Source organism: Mobula hypostoma, chromosome 20 (assembly GCF_963921235.1).
Source record: "Mobula hypostoma chromosome 20, sMobHyp1.1, whole genome shotgun sequence".
Classification (NCBI taxonomy): Eukaryota; Metazoa; Chordata; class Chondrichthyes; order Myliobatiformes; family Myliobatidae; genus Mobula; species Mobula hypostoma.
The window spans coordinates 36,589,268-36,608,768 of record NC_086116.1 but is presented as its reverse complement, the minus strand read 5'-3'; the positions used below and the strand labels follow the sequence as shown (position 1 = coordinate 36,608,768).

The window sequence follows — 19,501 nt, the reverse complement described above, 5'->3', positions numbered from 1 at the left end:
AGAAACGTAGAGCCAGAATCCTTGATTATAACCGAGTGGACACGAGCAGACATTAGAACTTTGGAGTTAAGGGTATGCAGAGCGAGGGGAGAGTGCTGAGGCCAAGACCGATGGGCTGTGATGTTACTGAACGGCAGAACAGATTCAAGGGTCTATGGTCTCCGCCTGGTCCCATCTCTCATGTTCAGACAGTATGAGAGACAATTAAAGGATCAGGTAGACATGATAATCTTCCAGAGATTCAGCACTGAATGGGATATGGAGTCAATTACATAGTCCAAAGAGAAAATTGTCGCCTGCCTCCAGGACTGATCCTGATAGGGTGAATTTCAGCCACAGAAAGCTCTCTGATGGGACAGCACTGATCCCCAAGCGTTACCGTCTGGTGAATGCACAACTGCAGATGAGGTCACTACCCGTTTGCCTCGATGCTACGCTGGCTTCGTCCTTTGTGGGTGTCCCTGTCTTGTGTTGGACCTTCACTCGAGTTGCTGCCACAGTCACCTCTAGGTCTAGTTCCAGCTGTAAGTCACTGCCCCACCATAAACCTCCACTTCAGGCTCCACAGAATTCACTTCCAATGGCTCATTATCAACGAACCAAACGTTCTCCTGCGGCTCATTAAAAGAGGAATTCTCCCCCAGTAATCATCAGCCCTCTCTTGCTAACAGTCCGTCCATTCATCACCCCACTCCCCACTCTCTCTTTGTCGCTCCCTCTGTCTATCTGCTTCTCAGACCTGACCAGAATCTGTTGCTGCGGGCTCAGGAATTATTGATTTCTCTGGAAATAAAAATAGCCCAAATTCTCATGAGGATTTGCAGTTCTTTGCAATGTGAGCTGGAGAACAATACAGAGTGTCAGAGAGTGTGACTGTAGTTTAATTTCCTGCCCATATCCAGTTCCGCAGTGAAGAATCTATTCCAATGATTTCCTGTCTATCTGGAAGCAATAGTAACCATTATTTATCAGCAGTATTGCAAACTGATCTCATGGTTCATGGTCTCTTCACTTCAAAAGCCAACAGTCTCAAAATTCACTCTCGTGACTCCTGTACGTTTGTTGGAGATCCAATGCAGAATAGGAATCGTGTTTATTATCACTGACAAATGTCATGAAATATCTTGTTTTGTGACAGCAGTACAGTGGGCATAAACATCACTGTAATTTAGAAAAATAATTCAACAGTGTAAATGGCACATTGTACAAAGAACAAATTTGAGTGAGATGTAGATCGAATATAAACAATAGCTCCTTACAGACGTAGCGTGTCACACAACTTTGACGTGCACACCTGTGTGTGTGTGTGCGTGTGTGTGTGTGTGTGTGTGTGTGTGTGAGATTGTGTGTGAGTGTGCATGTTTGTAAGTGTGGGTGTGTCCGTGAGAGAGAGTATGTTTCTATGTGTGTGTGAGGCAATTCTACATTTGAAGAGCATCAGGCAGCTAACAGCAACTTCGAACACTTTCCTAAGCATGAGAGCTTCTGTAGATGCCAGAAATCATCAACAACACACACAAAAGAATTAAGAAGTTTGGCAATTTAACTTCTTAAACTACCTGGTAGGATTTAACATATTTCTTTGATCATTAGACTAGTCGAGATCAAAGCAATAACAAGTAGAAAACCAATTGTTTGATTTTATTTGCTGTTCATAAGTGATTGCAATTCCCACAGCTTGTTTGTAATCCTGACCTTGGGTGCTGTCTGTGTAGAGTTTGCACGCTCTCCCTCTGTATGTATCAGTTTCCCCAGGTGCTCCGCTTTCCTCCCTCATCCCAAAGATATGCAAGCTGCAAGAGGAATTGGCTGCAGTAATTTTTCCTAATGCAGGCATTAGGAAAGTAGGTGACAGGGAAATGAGTGGTGGAATGGGATTACTCTAATAGCTGTATGGAATCAATGGGCTGAATGGCCTCCCTCTCTCTCTCTAATGAAATATTAAATAATTCAAGCAGCTGAATTCCTGTTTTTATTTTACTTTGTTTATTGATATGAGGGGCACAAGGACATGACGATACAGTTTATAAAAACATGGCAAAGGATATTCTTCCACAATATTTCAGAGGGTAGATCAGTGCATGGAACATTATTAGTGTACAATATTTTCTTCAGTGTCTGCCTTTGTACTCTCCTTGTACTGGGTACTGGGACTAGCAAAGTGAGAAACAAGTCTAATTGTTGATTCTCTTTCACAATCAGCTTTTCAGGGAGCCTGAATTAAATGTAACTTAATCTTTGGTAAAACAATTTTCTAATTCCAGTCATTCTGGGTCAGGGCAAACTGAATTTACTGAAGCATAATGTTAATCATTCCATTCAATGCAGTTGATCTTATCGCTGAGATTAAAACATACTTGAGCAAAAAAGAAAATGAGCTGCTGGAGGAACTCAGTAGGCTGGGCAGCTTCTGTGGAGGGAAGTGGGTAGTTGATGATTCAGATCAAGACCTTTCATCTGGTCGAGATGAAGGAGTCTTGACTCATGGCCTGCTGAGTTCCTCCATCATCTCCAAGTTCCTATATCTACAGTCTCCTGGGTCCTCATTAACACATCCTGCTCCTGTTCAGTATTACCTGACTTTCCCACTTAGTCCCTGCATTTCAATAGCCAGATTTTGTAATTGCTTAAATACATAGAAACATAGAAAACCTAAAGCACAATACAGGCCCTTTGGCCCACAGAGCTGTGTTGATCATGTCCTTACTTTAGAAATTATCTAGGGTTACCCATACTCCTCTATATTGCTAAGCTCCATGTACCTATCCAGTAGTCTCTTAAAAGACCCTATCGTATCCACCTCCACCACTGTCGCTGGCAGCCCATTCCACGCACTCACCACTCTCTACGTAAAAGACATATCCCTGACATCTCCTCTGTACCTGCTTCCAAGCACCTTAAAACTGTCCTCTCATGCTAGCCATTTCAGCCCTGGGAAAAAGCCTCTGACTATCCACATGATCAATGCCTCTCATCATCTTATACACCTCTATCAGGTCACTTCTCATTCTCTATCGCTCCAAGGAGAAAAGGCTGAGTTCACTCAACCTATTCTCATAAGGCATGCTCCCCAATCCAGGCAACATCCTTGTAAATCTCCGCACCCTTTCTATGGTTTCCACATCCTTCCTGTAGTGAGGCAACCAGAACTGAGCACAGTACTCCAAGTGCGGTCTGATCAGGATCCCATATAGCTGCAACATTACCTCTTGGCTCTTAAACTCAATCCCATGATTGATGAAGGCCAATGCACCGTATGCCTTCTTAACCACAGAGTCAACATACGCAGATGCTGTGAGTGTCCTACGGACTCGGACCCCAAGGTCCCTCTGATCCTCCACACTGCAAAGAGTCTTACCATTAACAGTATATTCTGCCATCATATTTGACCTACCAAAATGAACCACCTCACACTTATCTGGGTTGAACTCCATCTGACACTTCTCAGCCCAGTTTTGCATCCCATCCATGTCCCGCTGTAACCTCTGACAGCCCTCCACACTATTTACAACACCTCCAACCTTTGTGTCATCAGCAAATTTACTAACCCATTCCTCCACTTCCTCATCCAGGTCTTTTATAAAAATCACAAAGAGTAGGGATACCAGAACAGATCCCAGAGGCACACCACTGGTCACTGACCTCCATGCAGAATATGACCTGTCTACAATCATTCTTTGCCTTCTGTGGGCAAGCCTCTTCTGGATCCCTAACTATTGGGACGACCTAACTATAGAGTCCCCTATTATTGCTGCCATCCTCTTCCTTTCCCTACCCTTCTGAGCCACAGGGCCAGACTCTGTGCCAGAGGCGCAGTCACTGTTGCTTCCCCTAAGCAGGCCATCTCCCCCCAACAGTAATCAAGCAGGAATCCTTATTGTTAAGGGGTACAGCCACAGGGGTGTTCTCTAGTATCTGACTCCTGCCTTTCCCTCTCCTGACTGTTACCTACTTATCTGTCTCCCCAGGCCCTGGTGTAACTATTTGCCTATAGCTTCTCTCTATCACCTCCTCACTCTCCCTGACCAGACGAAGGTCATCGAGCTGTATCTCCAGTTCCCTAATGCGGTCCCTAAGGGAGCTGTAGCTCAACGCACCTGGTGCAGATGTGGCCATCCAGGAAGCTGGGAGTCTCCCAGACTTCCCACATCTGACACTGAGCACAGAACACCGGCCTCACACACATACTTGCTGTCTGTATTCTACACAGATAACCTACCTTGCCTCAACCCATTATTGCCGAAGCCCCATTGAGCCTAAGCCTTCCTACTTTGTCTCCCTCTACTCTGTTGCCCGCTCTATAAAGCTGTCTCAGTTTAAACTCTTCTCGCTGTTCTAACTGGCTGACGTCCACACGCTTGCGCAGTCATGCCCTGATCAAATACTTTAAACTTAGACCAGGGTATAAAGTATTCAAGACTAATTCTACTTCAAACTGCTTACAAAAGGACAAATATTATAAATCCCTAGTTACCAATTTATTGAGTGTGTAAACAAAAAAATCAGAAACAGAACTTCCAAGGACTAGGTGGATGTCCTGAACTGCTTGTTGACCCCTGTCCCAATCCCATGAGATTGCCAACACAATTTCAGAACCTGAATGGGAGCACTTCCCACCAGTTGAGTGTTCATTGCCTGTCCAGGAACATAACGCTGGAGCCAAGGTCAATACTGGAGTTTGCAGTGGACCCTCGAACCTTTGAGTGGTTGCAGGGTTGATCCAATAGGTTCTAGGGAATCTCGAGGCCATCCTACCCCATGGAACTCTATAATTATGTAAAACATCGGCATGATGTTTGTTGGGATAATACAAGCAGTAATTACTGTACACGTCAGTGAATCCTATTGATAATCCAAAAATAGATTTTCAAATTTCAAAGTTCACAGTACATTTATTATCAAACCTTGAGATTCGTCTCCTTACAGGCAGCCACAAAACAAAGAAACCCAATAAAAAAAGACTGTCAAACTCTCAATGTGTAGAAAAAAACAGAATTGTGCAACCACTAAAAGTAAGCAAATAACATTCAGAACTGAAGATCACAAAAGTGAGTCCACAACACGAAGTCAGTCACAGCTGATCCAGGAGTCCATTAGTTACAGGCCACAGCCTCAGTTCAGTGCAGAGATCAGTAGATCTCCCAAGCAGCGAGCTGAACACTGGCCTGTCCCTCTCCTCCAACCCCAACACCCTGACCTTTTCAATGTGGCCCAGCACTTAAATCAGTCAAACATTGGCTTGTTCCTTACTCTTGGTCCCAGGCCCTGTTGCTTTGATACACTCTCAGTCCCAGGACCTGCCACATTGATTCAGCCCACACTCAAACTTTGCAATCTGGCCCGCTACTTAAATCAGTCAAACCAGCTTGTTCCTTGCTCTCTCACCCGGGCCCTGCCGCTTCAACACTGTCTCGGGCTCGGGACCTGCTGCCTCAATTCAGCCTGCACCCGACCTTTTCAATCTGGCCTAGTCCTGAAATTAGTCAAACATCAGCTTGTACCTCAATCTCAGGTTCAGTCGCCACTGCCTCGCCTTGGCGGAGCTCTGTCGCTTCGAACTGGCTGCAAGCCCACTCCAGCAATGACCATACGTTGGCTCGTTCCCCACTCCTAGGCCTGGGCCGTGCCACCTTGATTCAGCCCATGCACGCCATGGCCCAGCTGTCCTGCACTTTCAAGACTTCAGTTCACACCACAAGAATATCAGGTCATTTCAAAACTCAGCTCCGTAAGGGAAGTTACAGGCTATTGATTTCAGTGATCACTTACCAGAAAATGTATGATTAATAGAGCAGTTAGTAGATTTGTTTGCTGCCAGTAAAACAGCACTGTGTTTCACCAGTGCCATATTAAGCAAGGATGTGATGCTGAGACTTTATAAGGCACTGGTGAGGCCTCACCTTGAGTATTGTGAACAGTTTTGGGCCCCTCATCTTAGAAAAGATGTGCTGGCATTGGAGAGGGTCCAGAGGAGGTTCACAACGATGATTCCAGGAATAAAAGGGTTATCATACGAGGAATGTTTGATAGCTCTGGGTCTGTAATCACTGTAATTCAGAAGGATAAGGGGGGATCTCATTGAAACCTTTTGAATGTTGAAAGGCCTCGACAGAGTAGATGTGGAAAGGATGATTCCCATGGTGGGAGAGTCTGGGACAAGGGGGCACAGCCTCAGACAAGAGGGGCGTCCGCTCAAAACAAAGATGTGGAGAAATTTCTTTCGCCAGAGGGTGATGAATTTGTGGAATTTGTTGCCACATGCAGCTGTGGAGGCCAGGTCATTAGGTGTATTTAAGGCAGAGATTGATAGGTTCTTGATTGATGGGCCAGATGGCCTAATTCTGCTCCTATGTCTTTATGATCTTAAACCAGAAGATATTCACAATATAATTTCATTCACAATATAATCATTTCTTTTTGAGCTGCAGCTATCCAAGCCACAGGTAAGAGCATTTTCAATTTCGCAAAGGGTCTCAATTTAATCTGCAACAGATGAGCCCACAGTTGTTATTCCCCTCACCCACCGAGGAGCTGGGAAGTCAGGCATGGATCTTGGAAAGCTGCCCACTGTGCACGAAGCCTCAATGGACACATCAGTAACATAGAGTGTAGGCATCAATGTACAGGTGTCCCCCACTTTCCGAACATTCGGTTTACAACGTTTCGCTTTTACGAAAGGCCTACATTAGTATTTGTTTTTGCTAACCGAAAGAGGATTTTTGCTTTTACAAAAAAAGATGCCTGCTTTAAACTTGTGTTTACCCCGAGAAAGACTATGACTGTGAAGCTTTGCGCGGGCAGGTGTGTGCACATACGTGTACGTGCCGATTTTTTTCTACAAATCGGTTTTGGCTCAATCTTCCCGATTCTACACTGTATATACATTATTTCTACGTTATATAGGCTGTGTATTTATCACATCATTCCTGCTTTTACTATATGTTAGTGTTATCTTAGTTTTATGTGCTATTTAGTATGATTTGATAGGTTTTTTGGATCTGGGAACGCGCAAAAATTTTTCCCATATAAATTAATGGTAATTGCTTCTTTGCTTTACGCCATTTCAGCTTATGAGTGGTTTCATAGGAATGCTCTACCTTTGGATAGCGGGAGAAACCTGTATTCACCTGGGCCCAGTGCATGAATGGTGACTTACAGAAATGCTGCAGGGAGCAGACCCTCATCGCACCATATGTGGGCACTCACAGGAGAATGTCCTCAACCCTTGCAGGTTTGAAAACTTTAGTCATTTTCTGTGTCATTCTTTGGCTTTACACACGAACCTCAGGGAAACGGTCGAGAGAACAGCATTGAATATTGTAACATGGTCGGATTTAATCGAATATGAAGCATCTATTGTTGGTTCCTTGAACGAGTGGTTCAAATATCTGGACTGGTTGCGTCACGGTCTGGTATGGAAATTCAAATGCACAGGAATGTAGGAAACCGCGGAGAGCTCTGGACTCTACCCAAAGCATCACAGGCACCTCCTGGCCCACCATTGGGAGTATATGCAGGATGTGCTGCATCAAGAAGGCAATGGCCATCATTAACGATCTTCACCATCTGGGCCTTGCTGCCAGCACCAGGTAGGAAGTACAAAAACCTGAAGTTCCACACAACCACGTTCAGGAACAGCAACTTCCGTTCAAGCATTTGGTTTTTGAATGAACCAGCACAACTCTACTCACTACAGTTTACCGACAATAAACAAATATTTGCCTAGGTACATGGAAAGGCAGGACTTAGAGAGATGTGGGCCAAAACTGGGGCTAGCTGAGTGGCCACCACAATCAGTACGGACTGGTTCAGCTGAAGAGTCTGTAACTGTACTGTATTGCTTTATGACTCTAATACTAACGCACTTTGATGATTTGCACAAAAATGGACTTCGTTTTATTTTGTTTCAAACTTGCTTTGTAAAAATTGTGCATGATTTATGCTTTGAGGAGAGGACATAGACCAGTACAGCGCAGTGGAGACCCTTTGGCCCACAATGTTGTGCCAGCCCTTTAATCTACTCCAAAATCAATCTGCCCCTTCCCTCCCACAAACCCTCCATTTTTCTATCATCCCTGTGCCTATCTAAAAGTCTCTTAAATGTCCCTAATGTATCTGTCTCTAACATCAGCCCTGGCAGTGCGTTCCACACACCCACCACTCTCTGTGTTAAAACCTTCACCTCTGACTTCCCCTCCTGTACTTTCCTCCAATCACCTTAAAATTATACCCTACAAATGAGCCATTTCTACCCTGGAAAAAAAGAGATTTCCACTCTATCTATGCCAATTTATTTATTTAGAGATACAGCGCAGAACAAACCCTTCCGGCCCTTCGATCTGCACCATCAGCAACCCACTGACTTAACCCTAGCCTAATCAAGATACAGTTCACAGTGGCCAGCTAACCTGCTAACCAGTACATCTTTGGAGTGTGGGAGGAAACCAGAGCACCCGGAGGAGAGGACATTCCACGGGCAGGCGTTTAGACTCCTTACAGAGGACACTGGGATTGAACTCCAAACTCTGAAGCCCCAATTAGCATCGTGCTAACCACTACGCCATCATGGTGCCCCATTAAATTTATGATGACTCTTGTGAATGCAGCTTTGTTGCTCTAAGTCTGTGATGCTGTTGCAAGTAAGTTTTTCATGCTACCTGTGCATACGCTTACTTGTACACATGACAGAAAGTGCAACTTTAATTGCATTGAACTCACCAATTAAGAGTGAAGTTGTCAGCAGCTTTGGGTCATAGGGACTTTTTCCCCGTCCATTCTCAAAGTGTGAAGTTACGAGCCTGAAAATGTTCTCCTATTTGGAGAGAAAAGGCACAACAATTAAGAAAGGTATAGAAAAGTCAATAGATGTGTCCAGTCTGGGTCTCCATTGAAACAATAAAAACATCTACTCCAATGTTGACACAAGAGATTCTGCAGATGCTGGAAATTCAGGACAACACACACACAATCCTGGAGGGACTAAAAACAAGAACTGAAATAAATAGTTATCATTTTCTACTGAGACCAGTGAACAGTCGACTCTTCAGGCAGAGACCCTTCATCGTGACGATGATTATCAGCCCCAAAATGTCTACTGTTTATTCTCCTCCATAGATGCTACTTGACCTGCTGAGTTCCCCCAGCATTTTGTGTGTGTTACTTCAACTTAATTGCAATTTAAATGACACAATTATAACCATTTTAATTCCTTTGAAAATAGTTTTGATGAAGAGAATTTTCCCTGTAAAGATCACCAGTCGTTACCTCTTCCAGACTTTTGCTGTAAGATCTGGTCTCCAGTTTAGTTCTCCTAGGATATAGGTACAGGTATTGATATTGTGTGGGCAAGTGGCCAAGTGGTTAAGGCATTGGACTAGTGACCTGAAGGTCGTGAGTTCGAGCCCCAGCCAAGGCAGCGTGTGTGTCCTTGAGCAAGGCACTTAATCACACATTGCTCTGTGACGACACTGGTGCCAAGCTGTATGGGTCCTAATGCCCTTCCCTTGGACAACATCAGTGGCGTGGAGAGGGGAGACTTGCAGCATGGGCAACTGCCGGTCTTCCATACAACCTTGCCCAGGCCTGCGCCCTGGAGAGTGAAGACTTTTCAGGTGCAGGTCCATGGTCTCGCAAGACTAACGGATGCCTTTATTGATATTGAACTCTCAAGTGTTTAGCAGAACAGCTCCAGGTTTGGAAATGAGATTGTTGTCCGTGCTTGGGACAGGCACTGTGTGGTAAAAGGGCAAAGTGTGGAGCGTGAAAGATCTTCTGTTGGAGGACTACCATCACCGGATTCTAAAGAGAATGAAGCTTGGACTTTACATCCCATTAGAGAGTGAGCTCGGTGGGGGTGGGAACACAGAAATCATGAAACATATATATATATTAAAGAAACAGAAATCTAAGGACAGAGGTGGTGTGTTTGCCCCTTAAATTGTTCTACCTTATAGTAACTCAGCTCCATGTTCGGGTGAATCACCGTAGGCCTAGTAACTCTGCTAAAAACCCCATCAGCTGCAGAACCATGTTTAACAAGACTGGGTAACAGCTTCTTCCCTCAGACTGTGCCACCACTGACGTCTCATCATTAGGACAGTGAGCTGTTTACTGTATTATTTATTGTTTAACCGTGCTGCGCACCACATGCAATTTAAATCACATTTTATTATCTTATTATGGTGATAATTTGTCTTACGTGCTGTTTGTGATATATGTTTTGAGGGTGCACTGTGGTCTAGAGAAACATTGTTTCATTTGGTTGTATATATGTACAGTCAGATGACGATCAATTTGACCATGAACAAACGTCCCTTTTCACTCATTAATGTGAGCTCCAGGCTTCCATTTGGTCTGGGTAGAAAGCCCATTAACTTCAGTGCTGAAAGATGTGGACATCATTATGGTCCTGCCACAGATGCAGAGTTTTTGACCTACAATCTCCACTCTATCAGCACACTTCTGGCTAAATGCTCAACGAGGAGGGACTTTGAGGGATGTGGGCCAAATGCAGGCTAGTGGGACACCATGGTCAGTTCGGGTGAGTTGGGCACTTTCGCACAATGACGATGGCATCTGTGCTGATGCCATTTACAACACTCAGTCCAACACTTGGTACTTCGGTTAATGAGTGATATGCCGCTGAGTCATGTGCACACGAGACTCTGACAGATGTACTCTACATAAATAGGATAGGGAATTTATTCAGAAGTCAGCTTCATCAATATGACGGTATAGACATACAAACGTTTGTAGATACAGATATACCTAGGAGAGCATTCTGACTGGTTTGAATGGAGGGTCCAATGCACGGGATCACCGGCAGCTGCAGTAGGTTGTAAACTAGTCAGTTCCATCATACACGCAACCCTCCCCACCATCGAGGACATCTTCAAAAGGCGACATCATCACTAAGGACCCCCATCACCTAGGATATGCCCTCTTCCTGTTATTACCATCAGGGAGGAAGTACAGCGGCCTGAAGACCCATGTTCAATGACTACAGAACAGCTTCTTCCCCTCCACCAACAGATTTCGGAACGGTCCCTGAACCCATGAAGAATACACTGATACATCTCTTTAGCAGTATATTTTAGTAATTTATGATAATGCCATGCCTTTGCACCATACTGCTGCCGCAAAACAAAAATTTCCATATCATATGTCAGTGATAATAAACCTGATTCTGAAAAAGATATTTATTTTGGGACAGGAGTCCAGGAACGTCTTCCAGCTCAGGCCTCGGACGTACCAGCACCAGGAGGCGTTCATCCACATCTCCTGCAGCTGCCATTGTGCACTTTTTCTATTCTCAGTCAGTGCCTCAGAGCGGCCTCTCCCCCTTCCCCGTGTCACTACTCACGTTCCCTATGAATCCAATTGTTGTCGGAATTCTTCAGCGTTGACATATCTGCACATGTAACCACATTATTTCATGAATGGAAAGTTAATTTCACTTGTACGCGAGCCAGCTGAGTCTCTGCCGTACTTGGGGAAACAAATTCCTTGGAGGATCTGCAGCCAATGTCGAGTGCAGCTTTAATGTTACTGTCAAGGACTCTATAGGCACCATGATGGAATGGCAGCAGTGAACTAATTACTACATAAGCCCTTGCCTGGTGTTTTAATTAGCTCGCCGTCCCTCGATCCAGCACTGAAGCCGTTGGATCACTCATAGACTAATTAATGCCTCCGGAGTGCTGTCCCTACTCTCTGTAGGTTGAATCTACCATGGATCTGCACATTGTTCTGAGAATGGAAACAGGAAGCTGCTCGTCCTGGAGAAGAAATTACTGCACAGAATCTTTCTTTTGTTAATTAAACTGCAGCTTAACCTCAACAGCAGAACATATCCCCAAACATCCTGGATCTCAACTTGTTTAGAACATAGAGCACTACAGCACAGTACAGGCCCTTCAGACCACAATGTTGTGCTGACCCTTTAACCTACTCCATGATCGACCTAACCCATAACACTCCATTTTTAGATCATCCATGTGCTATCTAGGAATCTCTTAACTGTCCTAAATGTACCTGCCTCAGCCACGACCCCGGCAGTGCATTCCACGCACCCACCACTCTCTGTGTAAAGCAGGGGTTCCCAACCTTTTTTCTGCCATGGACCCCTAACTGAGTTGGGAACCCCTCCTGTAAAGAAGTTCCTGCCCTGGAAAAAAAGTCTCTGGCTGTCGGCTCGATCGAAGCCTCTTATCATCTTGTACATGTCTACCAAGTCATCTCTCTTCCTCCTAGCTTACTCCTTCAGTGCAAAGCAAACTGATTTGCTCTTTCCAATGCCTTCTGTGGCACCGCCTAATTTTATTTTATTTTAGTTTAGTTAGAGGTCAGCCCTCCCAACCCTTCACTGCTCAGCAACGCACCGATTTAACCCTAGCCTAATCATGGGACAATTTACAATCACCAATTAGCCTACTGACCAGTATATCTTTGGGCTGTGGGAGGAAACCAGAGCACCTGGAGAAACCCTGCACATGCCATGGGGAGCAATGTACAAACTTGCTTACAGACTCTGCCACGGCGCCCTTAAATGCAATTATAGCTTGTAAAGTGTTCAAGGAGAGAGCACGAGAGGGGGGTGGTTAGTGCACTCAGCTGACAGCAGAATGACCAGCCACCTCAATCTCCAGCTGCATCAGAATGGCCCAAGAAATAACCAATTTCAGCTATTAGAATCTCAATTTGCATCTAATTTACATGTGATAATTATACTGTTAACACCTATAATTAATAAAACAGAACCATATGATGGTGAGTGGTTGTGGGGGATGTGGGTTATGGACAGTTTATTGTTAATTCCAATTAAAATATCAACACCAGCATTAATTTGAGTATTTCACTGGAGCTCAGTGACTGTTGTCCTGTCCCTGGATATGTATCGGCACAGAATGTTTCGCTGACCAACACTGACTGATGTTGCTTTCACCTGACACGCTTCCTCATTGCCCAGTCTGTCGTCCCCAGGATCCATCAATCTTGCTGACCCTGGACTCTTCCATTCACATGGATGAGGAGGTGACAGGCTTGCCATATCTCTGTTTGTTCATCAGTAACAGAACTAATAATGCTTTCTCCCAGGCTCTGGGGGTTTCACACTATTCCCCACCTGTCCTTTACAGGCTCCCACTCCTCAACACCACCCACAGGCCAACTCACTAGTCAGTTTGTAGCAGGCTTCCTGTCCTCCATGGAGGCCTGCTTCCACTCCTAACTCCTCATCATTCCTAATTCTCCTCCATTCCTCAGTCCCTCACCGCTCCTCACCATTCCTCCTCACTCCTGTTCACCCCTCACCATCCTTCACCATTTCTCATCATTCCTACCACCCCTCACCACTGCTCATTCCTCATCACTCCTCACCTTTTTCCTCACTCTCATCACTCCATTTCACTCATACCTTCTCACTATTTCTCAGTCCTCACAACTCCTCTCTAGGGAAATTCTAGGCAGTTTCTAGAGTAGGTCACATGGTCGGCACAGCATTGTGGGCTGAAGCGCCTGTAATGTGCTGTAGATATCTATACTCTATGTTCTTCATCAACCTTCCTCATTGCCCATCACTCCCAGTCTTTCTTCACCCACTACCGTTGATCTTTCCAATGTCCTGTTTTTTGTAGCTCATTAACATTTACAATTGCTTCTGTCATCTAATTTATCCCCACCCCATATCCTTTTGTGCTCAGACTTACCCCTCAATATGCCTCACCCATTAGATGACGAGCATTATTGGATAATTAGCTTCAGTTTATGAAGCCCATTCCTGGAAAACCACCATCGTCTTACTGATGTCAACAACCTTTCCCCGACCACTATCTAATCTCTGCTTCCATCACCCCTGTCCAGTCCAGTTCCACTGAGGTTTAAGTGCTCATCGTTACAATGCCATATCACATAAATGGAAATTTAGGACCAGGGCAACACACACAAAATGCTGGAGGAATTCAGCAGGTCGGGCAGCGTCTATGGAAATGAATAAACAGCCGATGTTTCGGGCAGAGACCCTTCATCGGGGCTAAAAAGCAACAGAAAGGTGAGCAGAGGGGAAGTACAATAGCTGAAAGGTGATGGGTGCAGCCAGGTGGGTAGGAAAGGAAGGAATCTGATAGGAGAGGGGAGTGGGCCATAGGAGGAAGGGCAAGAGGAGGGGACTCAGGGGAAGGTGATAGGCAGGTGAGAAGAGGTAAGAAGCTAGAGATATTGGAACCAGAGTCAGGTTCATTATCACTGACATATGCTGCGAAATTTAAACCTGATTCTGATCCTGAATTTCCATATTGCGCTTATTCAGTGACGGATGTCAAGGTGGGAGAATTATTGCACTAACATGCTGCTAGGTTTTGGATAGAGTATCTGCGTTTAACAACTTTCTTACTCTCGGTTTTGCAGATTGTTTATCAAACATGTCACCATGTTGGCTAAATTTGGATATCCTTGTAAATGCTGTAAATGAAAAACATCACACAATGCTGTTGTCAGTTCAACCTGGTATGAATCATAAAACACATTTAGATACACTTCATTCAGAAAGTGGCATTTAAATACGCTTCGCTCAAAAGAGCGCCACAGCTAGGGGTGCCAGCATTTGGAGTTTAATCCTGGCGTCCACTGTAAGGAGTCTACGTCCTGCCCGGAATCACATTGGTTTCCTCCAGGTGCTCTGGTTTCATCCCACGTTCCGGAGATGTACCAGTTGGTAGGTTAATTGGTCATTGTAAATCGGCCCGTGATTAGGCTAGGGTTCAATCGGGGGATTGCTGGCAGCATGCTTCAAAGGGGTGGAAGAGCTTATTCCATGCTTAGCTCTAAATTAAAATAAACTTGGATAGGTATGTGGATGGGTAAAGACACTTGGACAGGTACTTGGATGGTTAAAAGCACTTGGACAGGTATGTGGATGGGTAAAGACACTTGGATAGGTACGTGGATGGGTAAAGGTATTTGGACAGGTATGTGGATGGGTAAAGGTATTTGGACAGGTATGTGGGTGGGCAAAGGCACTTGGATAGGTAAAGACACTTGGACAGGTATGTGGATAGGTAAAGACACTTGGATAGGTATGTGGATGAGTAAAGGTATTTGGACAGGTACGTGGATGGGTAAAGACACTTGGACAGGTACATGGATGGATAAAGAAATTTGGACAAGTATGTGAATGGGTAAAGGTATTTGGACAGGTACGTGGATGGGCAGGTTAGACAGATATGGGACAAGCTTAGGATGACATTTGAGCATATTGGACCAGTTGGTACAAAGAGCTTGTCCTGCACTGTGTGGCTTTCTGAATCTATAACCAATCAGAGAATATAGGAATGATGACAAGTATTATCAAAGGCTGCATGGCAGTGTAGAGGTTAGAGTAACGCTTTACAGCATCAGCAATCAGGGTTCGCTTCCTACCATTGTCTGTAAGGAGCATGTATGTTCTCCTCATGACCACACAGGTTTCCTGCAGGTGCTCTGGTTTCTTCCCCCATTCCGAAGATGTACAGGTTAGGCTTAGTGCGTTGTGGGAATGCTAGACTGGTGTCGGAAACATGGTGACAGCTGCAGGTTCCCCTATCACATCCTCGAATGTGTTAGTCTTTGATGCAAGTGACACATTTCTCTATATGCTTCACTACTTCCATGTACATGTGACAAATAAATCTACATGTTGCATCAATATCAAATTATGTTAATGTATTTTAAATCTGTCGGGTAAGTTATGGAAATGCTCACTACATGGTTATGGCTTAACCAGTATCAATGGAAATTCTGTAGAACTAAAGTCCTCCAACACTCATCCACGTCTAATAATTCAGGAACAGCTTTCTCCCCTCCATCCGATTTTTGTACAGTCCATAAACCGATGGACACTACCCTTACTATTCCTTTTGTTTGGCACTATTTACTTTGTAATTTATGCTAATTTTATACCTTTGCGCTGTACTGCTGCCACAAAACAACACACTTCATGTCATCTAAGTCAGTAAGAATAAATCTGATTCTGATTCTGCCAATGTGAAGGAATAAAATCCTTCTGGCCATTGGAATGGACATAATTAGAGTCATATTAGAATTCTAATTACACTTCTATGCACTATTACTTTTTCATTATTTTTCATGTCAGGCCTGTGGTGTAGACAGGACAGCTTTTGTCAGGGGTGGTTGGGTCGGCTATTGATGCATCTAAGAGAGAGCTGGTCCATGACTAAATGGGAAAAGGATTGAAGCAATATGTCAATCAGCAGGAAGATCTGGTTTTGAAACATTCCACTGATGCCACAGGCAGAGTGAAATAATCTCAACAGGGTTTCAAAGCACTTTCTACATTATCATATCCTTGAACATCTTGCATTGAGCAGATGGATTGCAGAGGACCTTACACCAGACTGCATGGCTTCTTTCTTCTTCCATTCCAGTCCTGACAAAGGGTCTCAGTCCAAAACATTGACTGTTTATTCCCCTCCACTGATGTTGCCTTTCCTGCCGAGTTCCTCCAGCATTTTGTGTGTGTGTTGCACTGAAAGTCCACGAGGCATAAAACATAGGAGCCAAACAAGGCCATCCGGCCCATTGAGTCTGCTCCGTCATTCCATCATGACTGATTTATTATCCCTCTCAACCCCATTCTCCTGCTTTCTCCCCGTAACCTTTGATGCCCTGACTAATCAAGAACCTATCAGCCTGCACTTTAAATATACCTAGTGACTTGGCCTGCATTGCCATCTGTTCCAAGGAATTCCAATAGTTTCACCACTCCCTGGTTAAAGAAATTCCTCCTCATCTCTGTAACAAAAGCTTTAAAAGTTAATTGTGTAATGTTAAAACTCCTGGAAGATTGTGAAATTAAAAAAAAACAAGACCTTGCTTTTATTTATGTTTTTCGTTCAGACGACATCTGCAACTCAAGTGTGTAATGATGAAGTAACCAAGAGCCTGACTGCGATAGCTACCCCACGTCCTCTGCCCACCTGGAGGAAGTATTCGGCCGCTGACTTTCATCAACTGGCAGAGACTACTGTGTCGCTTCCCCTTTTCCAAACTGATATTATGCTCCATTACTCTCCTTTCAGTTACTTTCCCTTTGGTGTTGGAACCTTGCATGTCACACACCTATTTCCAACCCAAAGGCCAAGCCGCAAGTAGTCAGCATGCCCTTGAAGTCCATTAAATCTCCAGGACCTCTCTATATATCCTTCCAAAATTTGCTGAGCTGCTAATGAAAAGCCAACTGCTACTGCTACCTCGACTCAGGCCTTGGGGGCCAGCGTCGGGCAAACAGAAAAGCCAACAGATGAGGTAAAGTCTGAGACCAGTGGACTGTGCTATGTCCACTATCTCACCATTTTTGCATTCCTGATTTAATTTGGCTTTTAAATATATTTCTTCTTGTAATTTATAATATTTCTTATGTCATTATATGGCACTGTACTGCTGGCACAAGACAACAAATTCCACCACATATGTCAGTGAATTAAACCAAATTGTGATTCAGATTCTGCGTTCAAGGAAAAGTTCATCGAAGGATCAAATCTAAGAGAAATTCGAACAGCAGGTTCAGTGATAATAAATCTGACTTTGATGTAAATGATTTAAATTTGTACAGCTTCATCACTTCTCAATTACTATGGTCAATTAAAACAATAACTGTTTAACAGCGCCATTTTTTTCTCAATGAAACCAATTCACAATGATATTAAAATGATTGAGAAGCACTTGAGAGATCTGTGTGACTGAGTTGAGCACAGATGCAGACGAGTCTCCTGGGACCTCAGCAGAGTACATAATGCACCTATTCCGATTTCTGCTTAGTCCTTGTTTATCAACATCTCCAAGCATCAGAATTATCTCTTAACATCCATGATTTACACTGTAACCATGACTGCTATTTTATCTGAGTTCTTCATTAAACAATTAGATTCTTTCTTTCTAAGCCAGGCTATTAAACTTGACTGTTTAACCCACTGAGTCAATAAGGATTGTTCCTGCTTTTCTTCACAAGTGGCTCACTACATAACATCTGGAAAAGTGTTTCTGGAACCATATGGTGCAGAAATACAAAGAGATAACAAAGTTCAAAGGGAATTGGAAGCTGCTTCCTCTAAAAGAGTATTACAGAGAAATGAGTGGGGCACTTTACAGAGCATTGTCTGAGTTAGTGAGATGATACAGCATGATTCTATGTGCCATTCAGCAAAGAAGGTCAGAAAGTGAGAAGATCTGGGGTGGGGGTGGGTTCACTGCTTTTAACACATGTAAGGTACCAGTGTCTATATTCATAATCTTTGCCTGTCTAACATATCAGATCCCCATGACCATCATGGGACTCCTGGACTGGAACAATTACACCATCACCAGGCAGAGTGACCACAGAAGCAAGAGGGAGCAGATGCCGGGATCTGGAACGAAGAAACGAACTGCGCAGGAACTGAATGGGTTGAGCTGCTTCTGCAGAGGGAAGAAATTATCGATGTTTCAGGTCTCGACCTGCATCAGGACTGAGTTTAGAGCGGGAAGAATGAAAGTGAAGTTGAGTGAAGAGGATAACTTCACTCGCCCCATCATTAAACTGTTCCCATAGACTATGGACTCACTTTCAAGAACACTTCACCTCATGTTCTCAATATGTATTACTTACTTATCATTAGTTTTATTTTGTATTTGCACAGTCTGTTGTCTTTTGCACAGTGGTTGTTTGTCTGACAGTTGGGTGCGGCCTTTCATTGATTCTAGTGTTTTCTCCGATTTACAGTGAATGCCCACAAGAAAATAAATCTCAGGGTTTTAGACAGTGACAGAACCACAGTTTGATAATAAACTTATTCTGAAATTTGGACCACAGTTGTTGTAGAGAACATGGTTTTCCTTTGAATAATGCTAGGGCAACAGAGAAATTAGTACCAGATCAGGGATATTTTACATTTTGTATCAGAAGTACAACATGGGAACAGGTCCAATGAACCTGTGGCGCCAGTTAGCCTACTAAACTTGCTGATACAAGGGGGCATAACTTTAATGTGTTTGCAGGAACGTTTGGGGAGGATGACAGAGGTAGGTTTGTTTTTACACAGAGAGTGACAGGTGCATGGAATTGACTGCCAGGGGTGGTGGTAGAGGCAAGTACATTAGGGACATTTAAGGGAGTCTTAAATAGGTACATGGATGATAGAAAAAGTGGAATGTGGGAGGGAATGGTTAGATCGATCATGGAGTAAGTTAAAAGGTAGGCACAATATCATGGCTGCTCTTCTGCTCTATGTTTTGTGCTCTGCATCTTTGGACTGTGGGAGGAAACCGGAGCACCTGGAGGAAACCCACATGATCACGGGAAGAACGTACAAACTCCTTACAGAGAGTGACAGAATTGAATCCGGAACACTGCCGCTGTAGTAGTGTTACACTCACTGCTATCCGACCCTGCTACTGATAATATGCTTAGTAGATGACTGTTTAAGGATAAGAAGTCAAAATTGTTAGCAGAACCTTTCTAATTGAATACTGC

At 44.0% G+C, this 19,501-nt stretch overlaps 1 protein-coding gene across 4 annotated transcripts in view; it reads right to left on the bottom strand.

Annotated features, from left to right (window-relative positions):
• LOC134359438 (semaphorin-3A-like) overlaps window positions 1-19,501 on the bottom strand; it is a 224,415-nt gene that overhangs the window by 58,313 nt on the left and 146,601 nt on the right. For all 4 annotated transcript variants that reach the window (XM_063072677.1, XM_063072678.1, XM_063072675.1 and 1 more), the window contains exon 6: window positions 8,719-8,812. In XM_063072677.1, coding sequence (XP_062928747.1) covers window positions 8,719-8,812 — 94 coding nt within the window. The remainder of the gene's footprint in view (window positions 1-8,718; window positions 8,813-19,501) is intronic.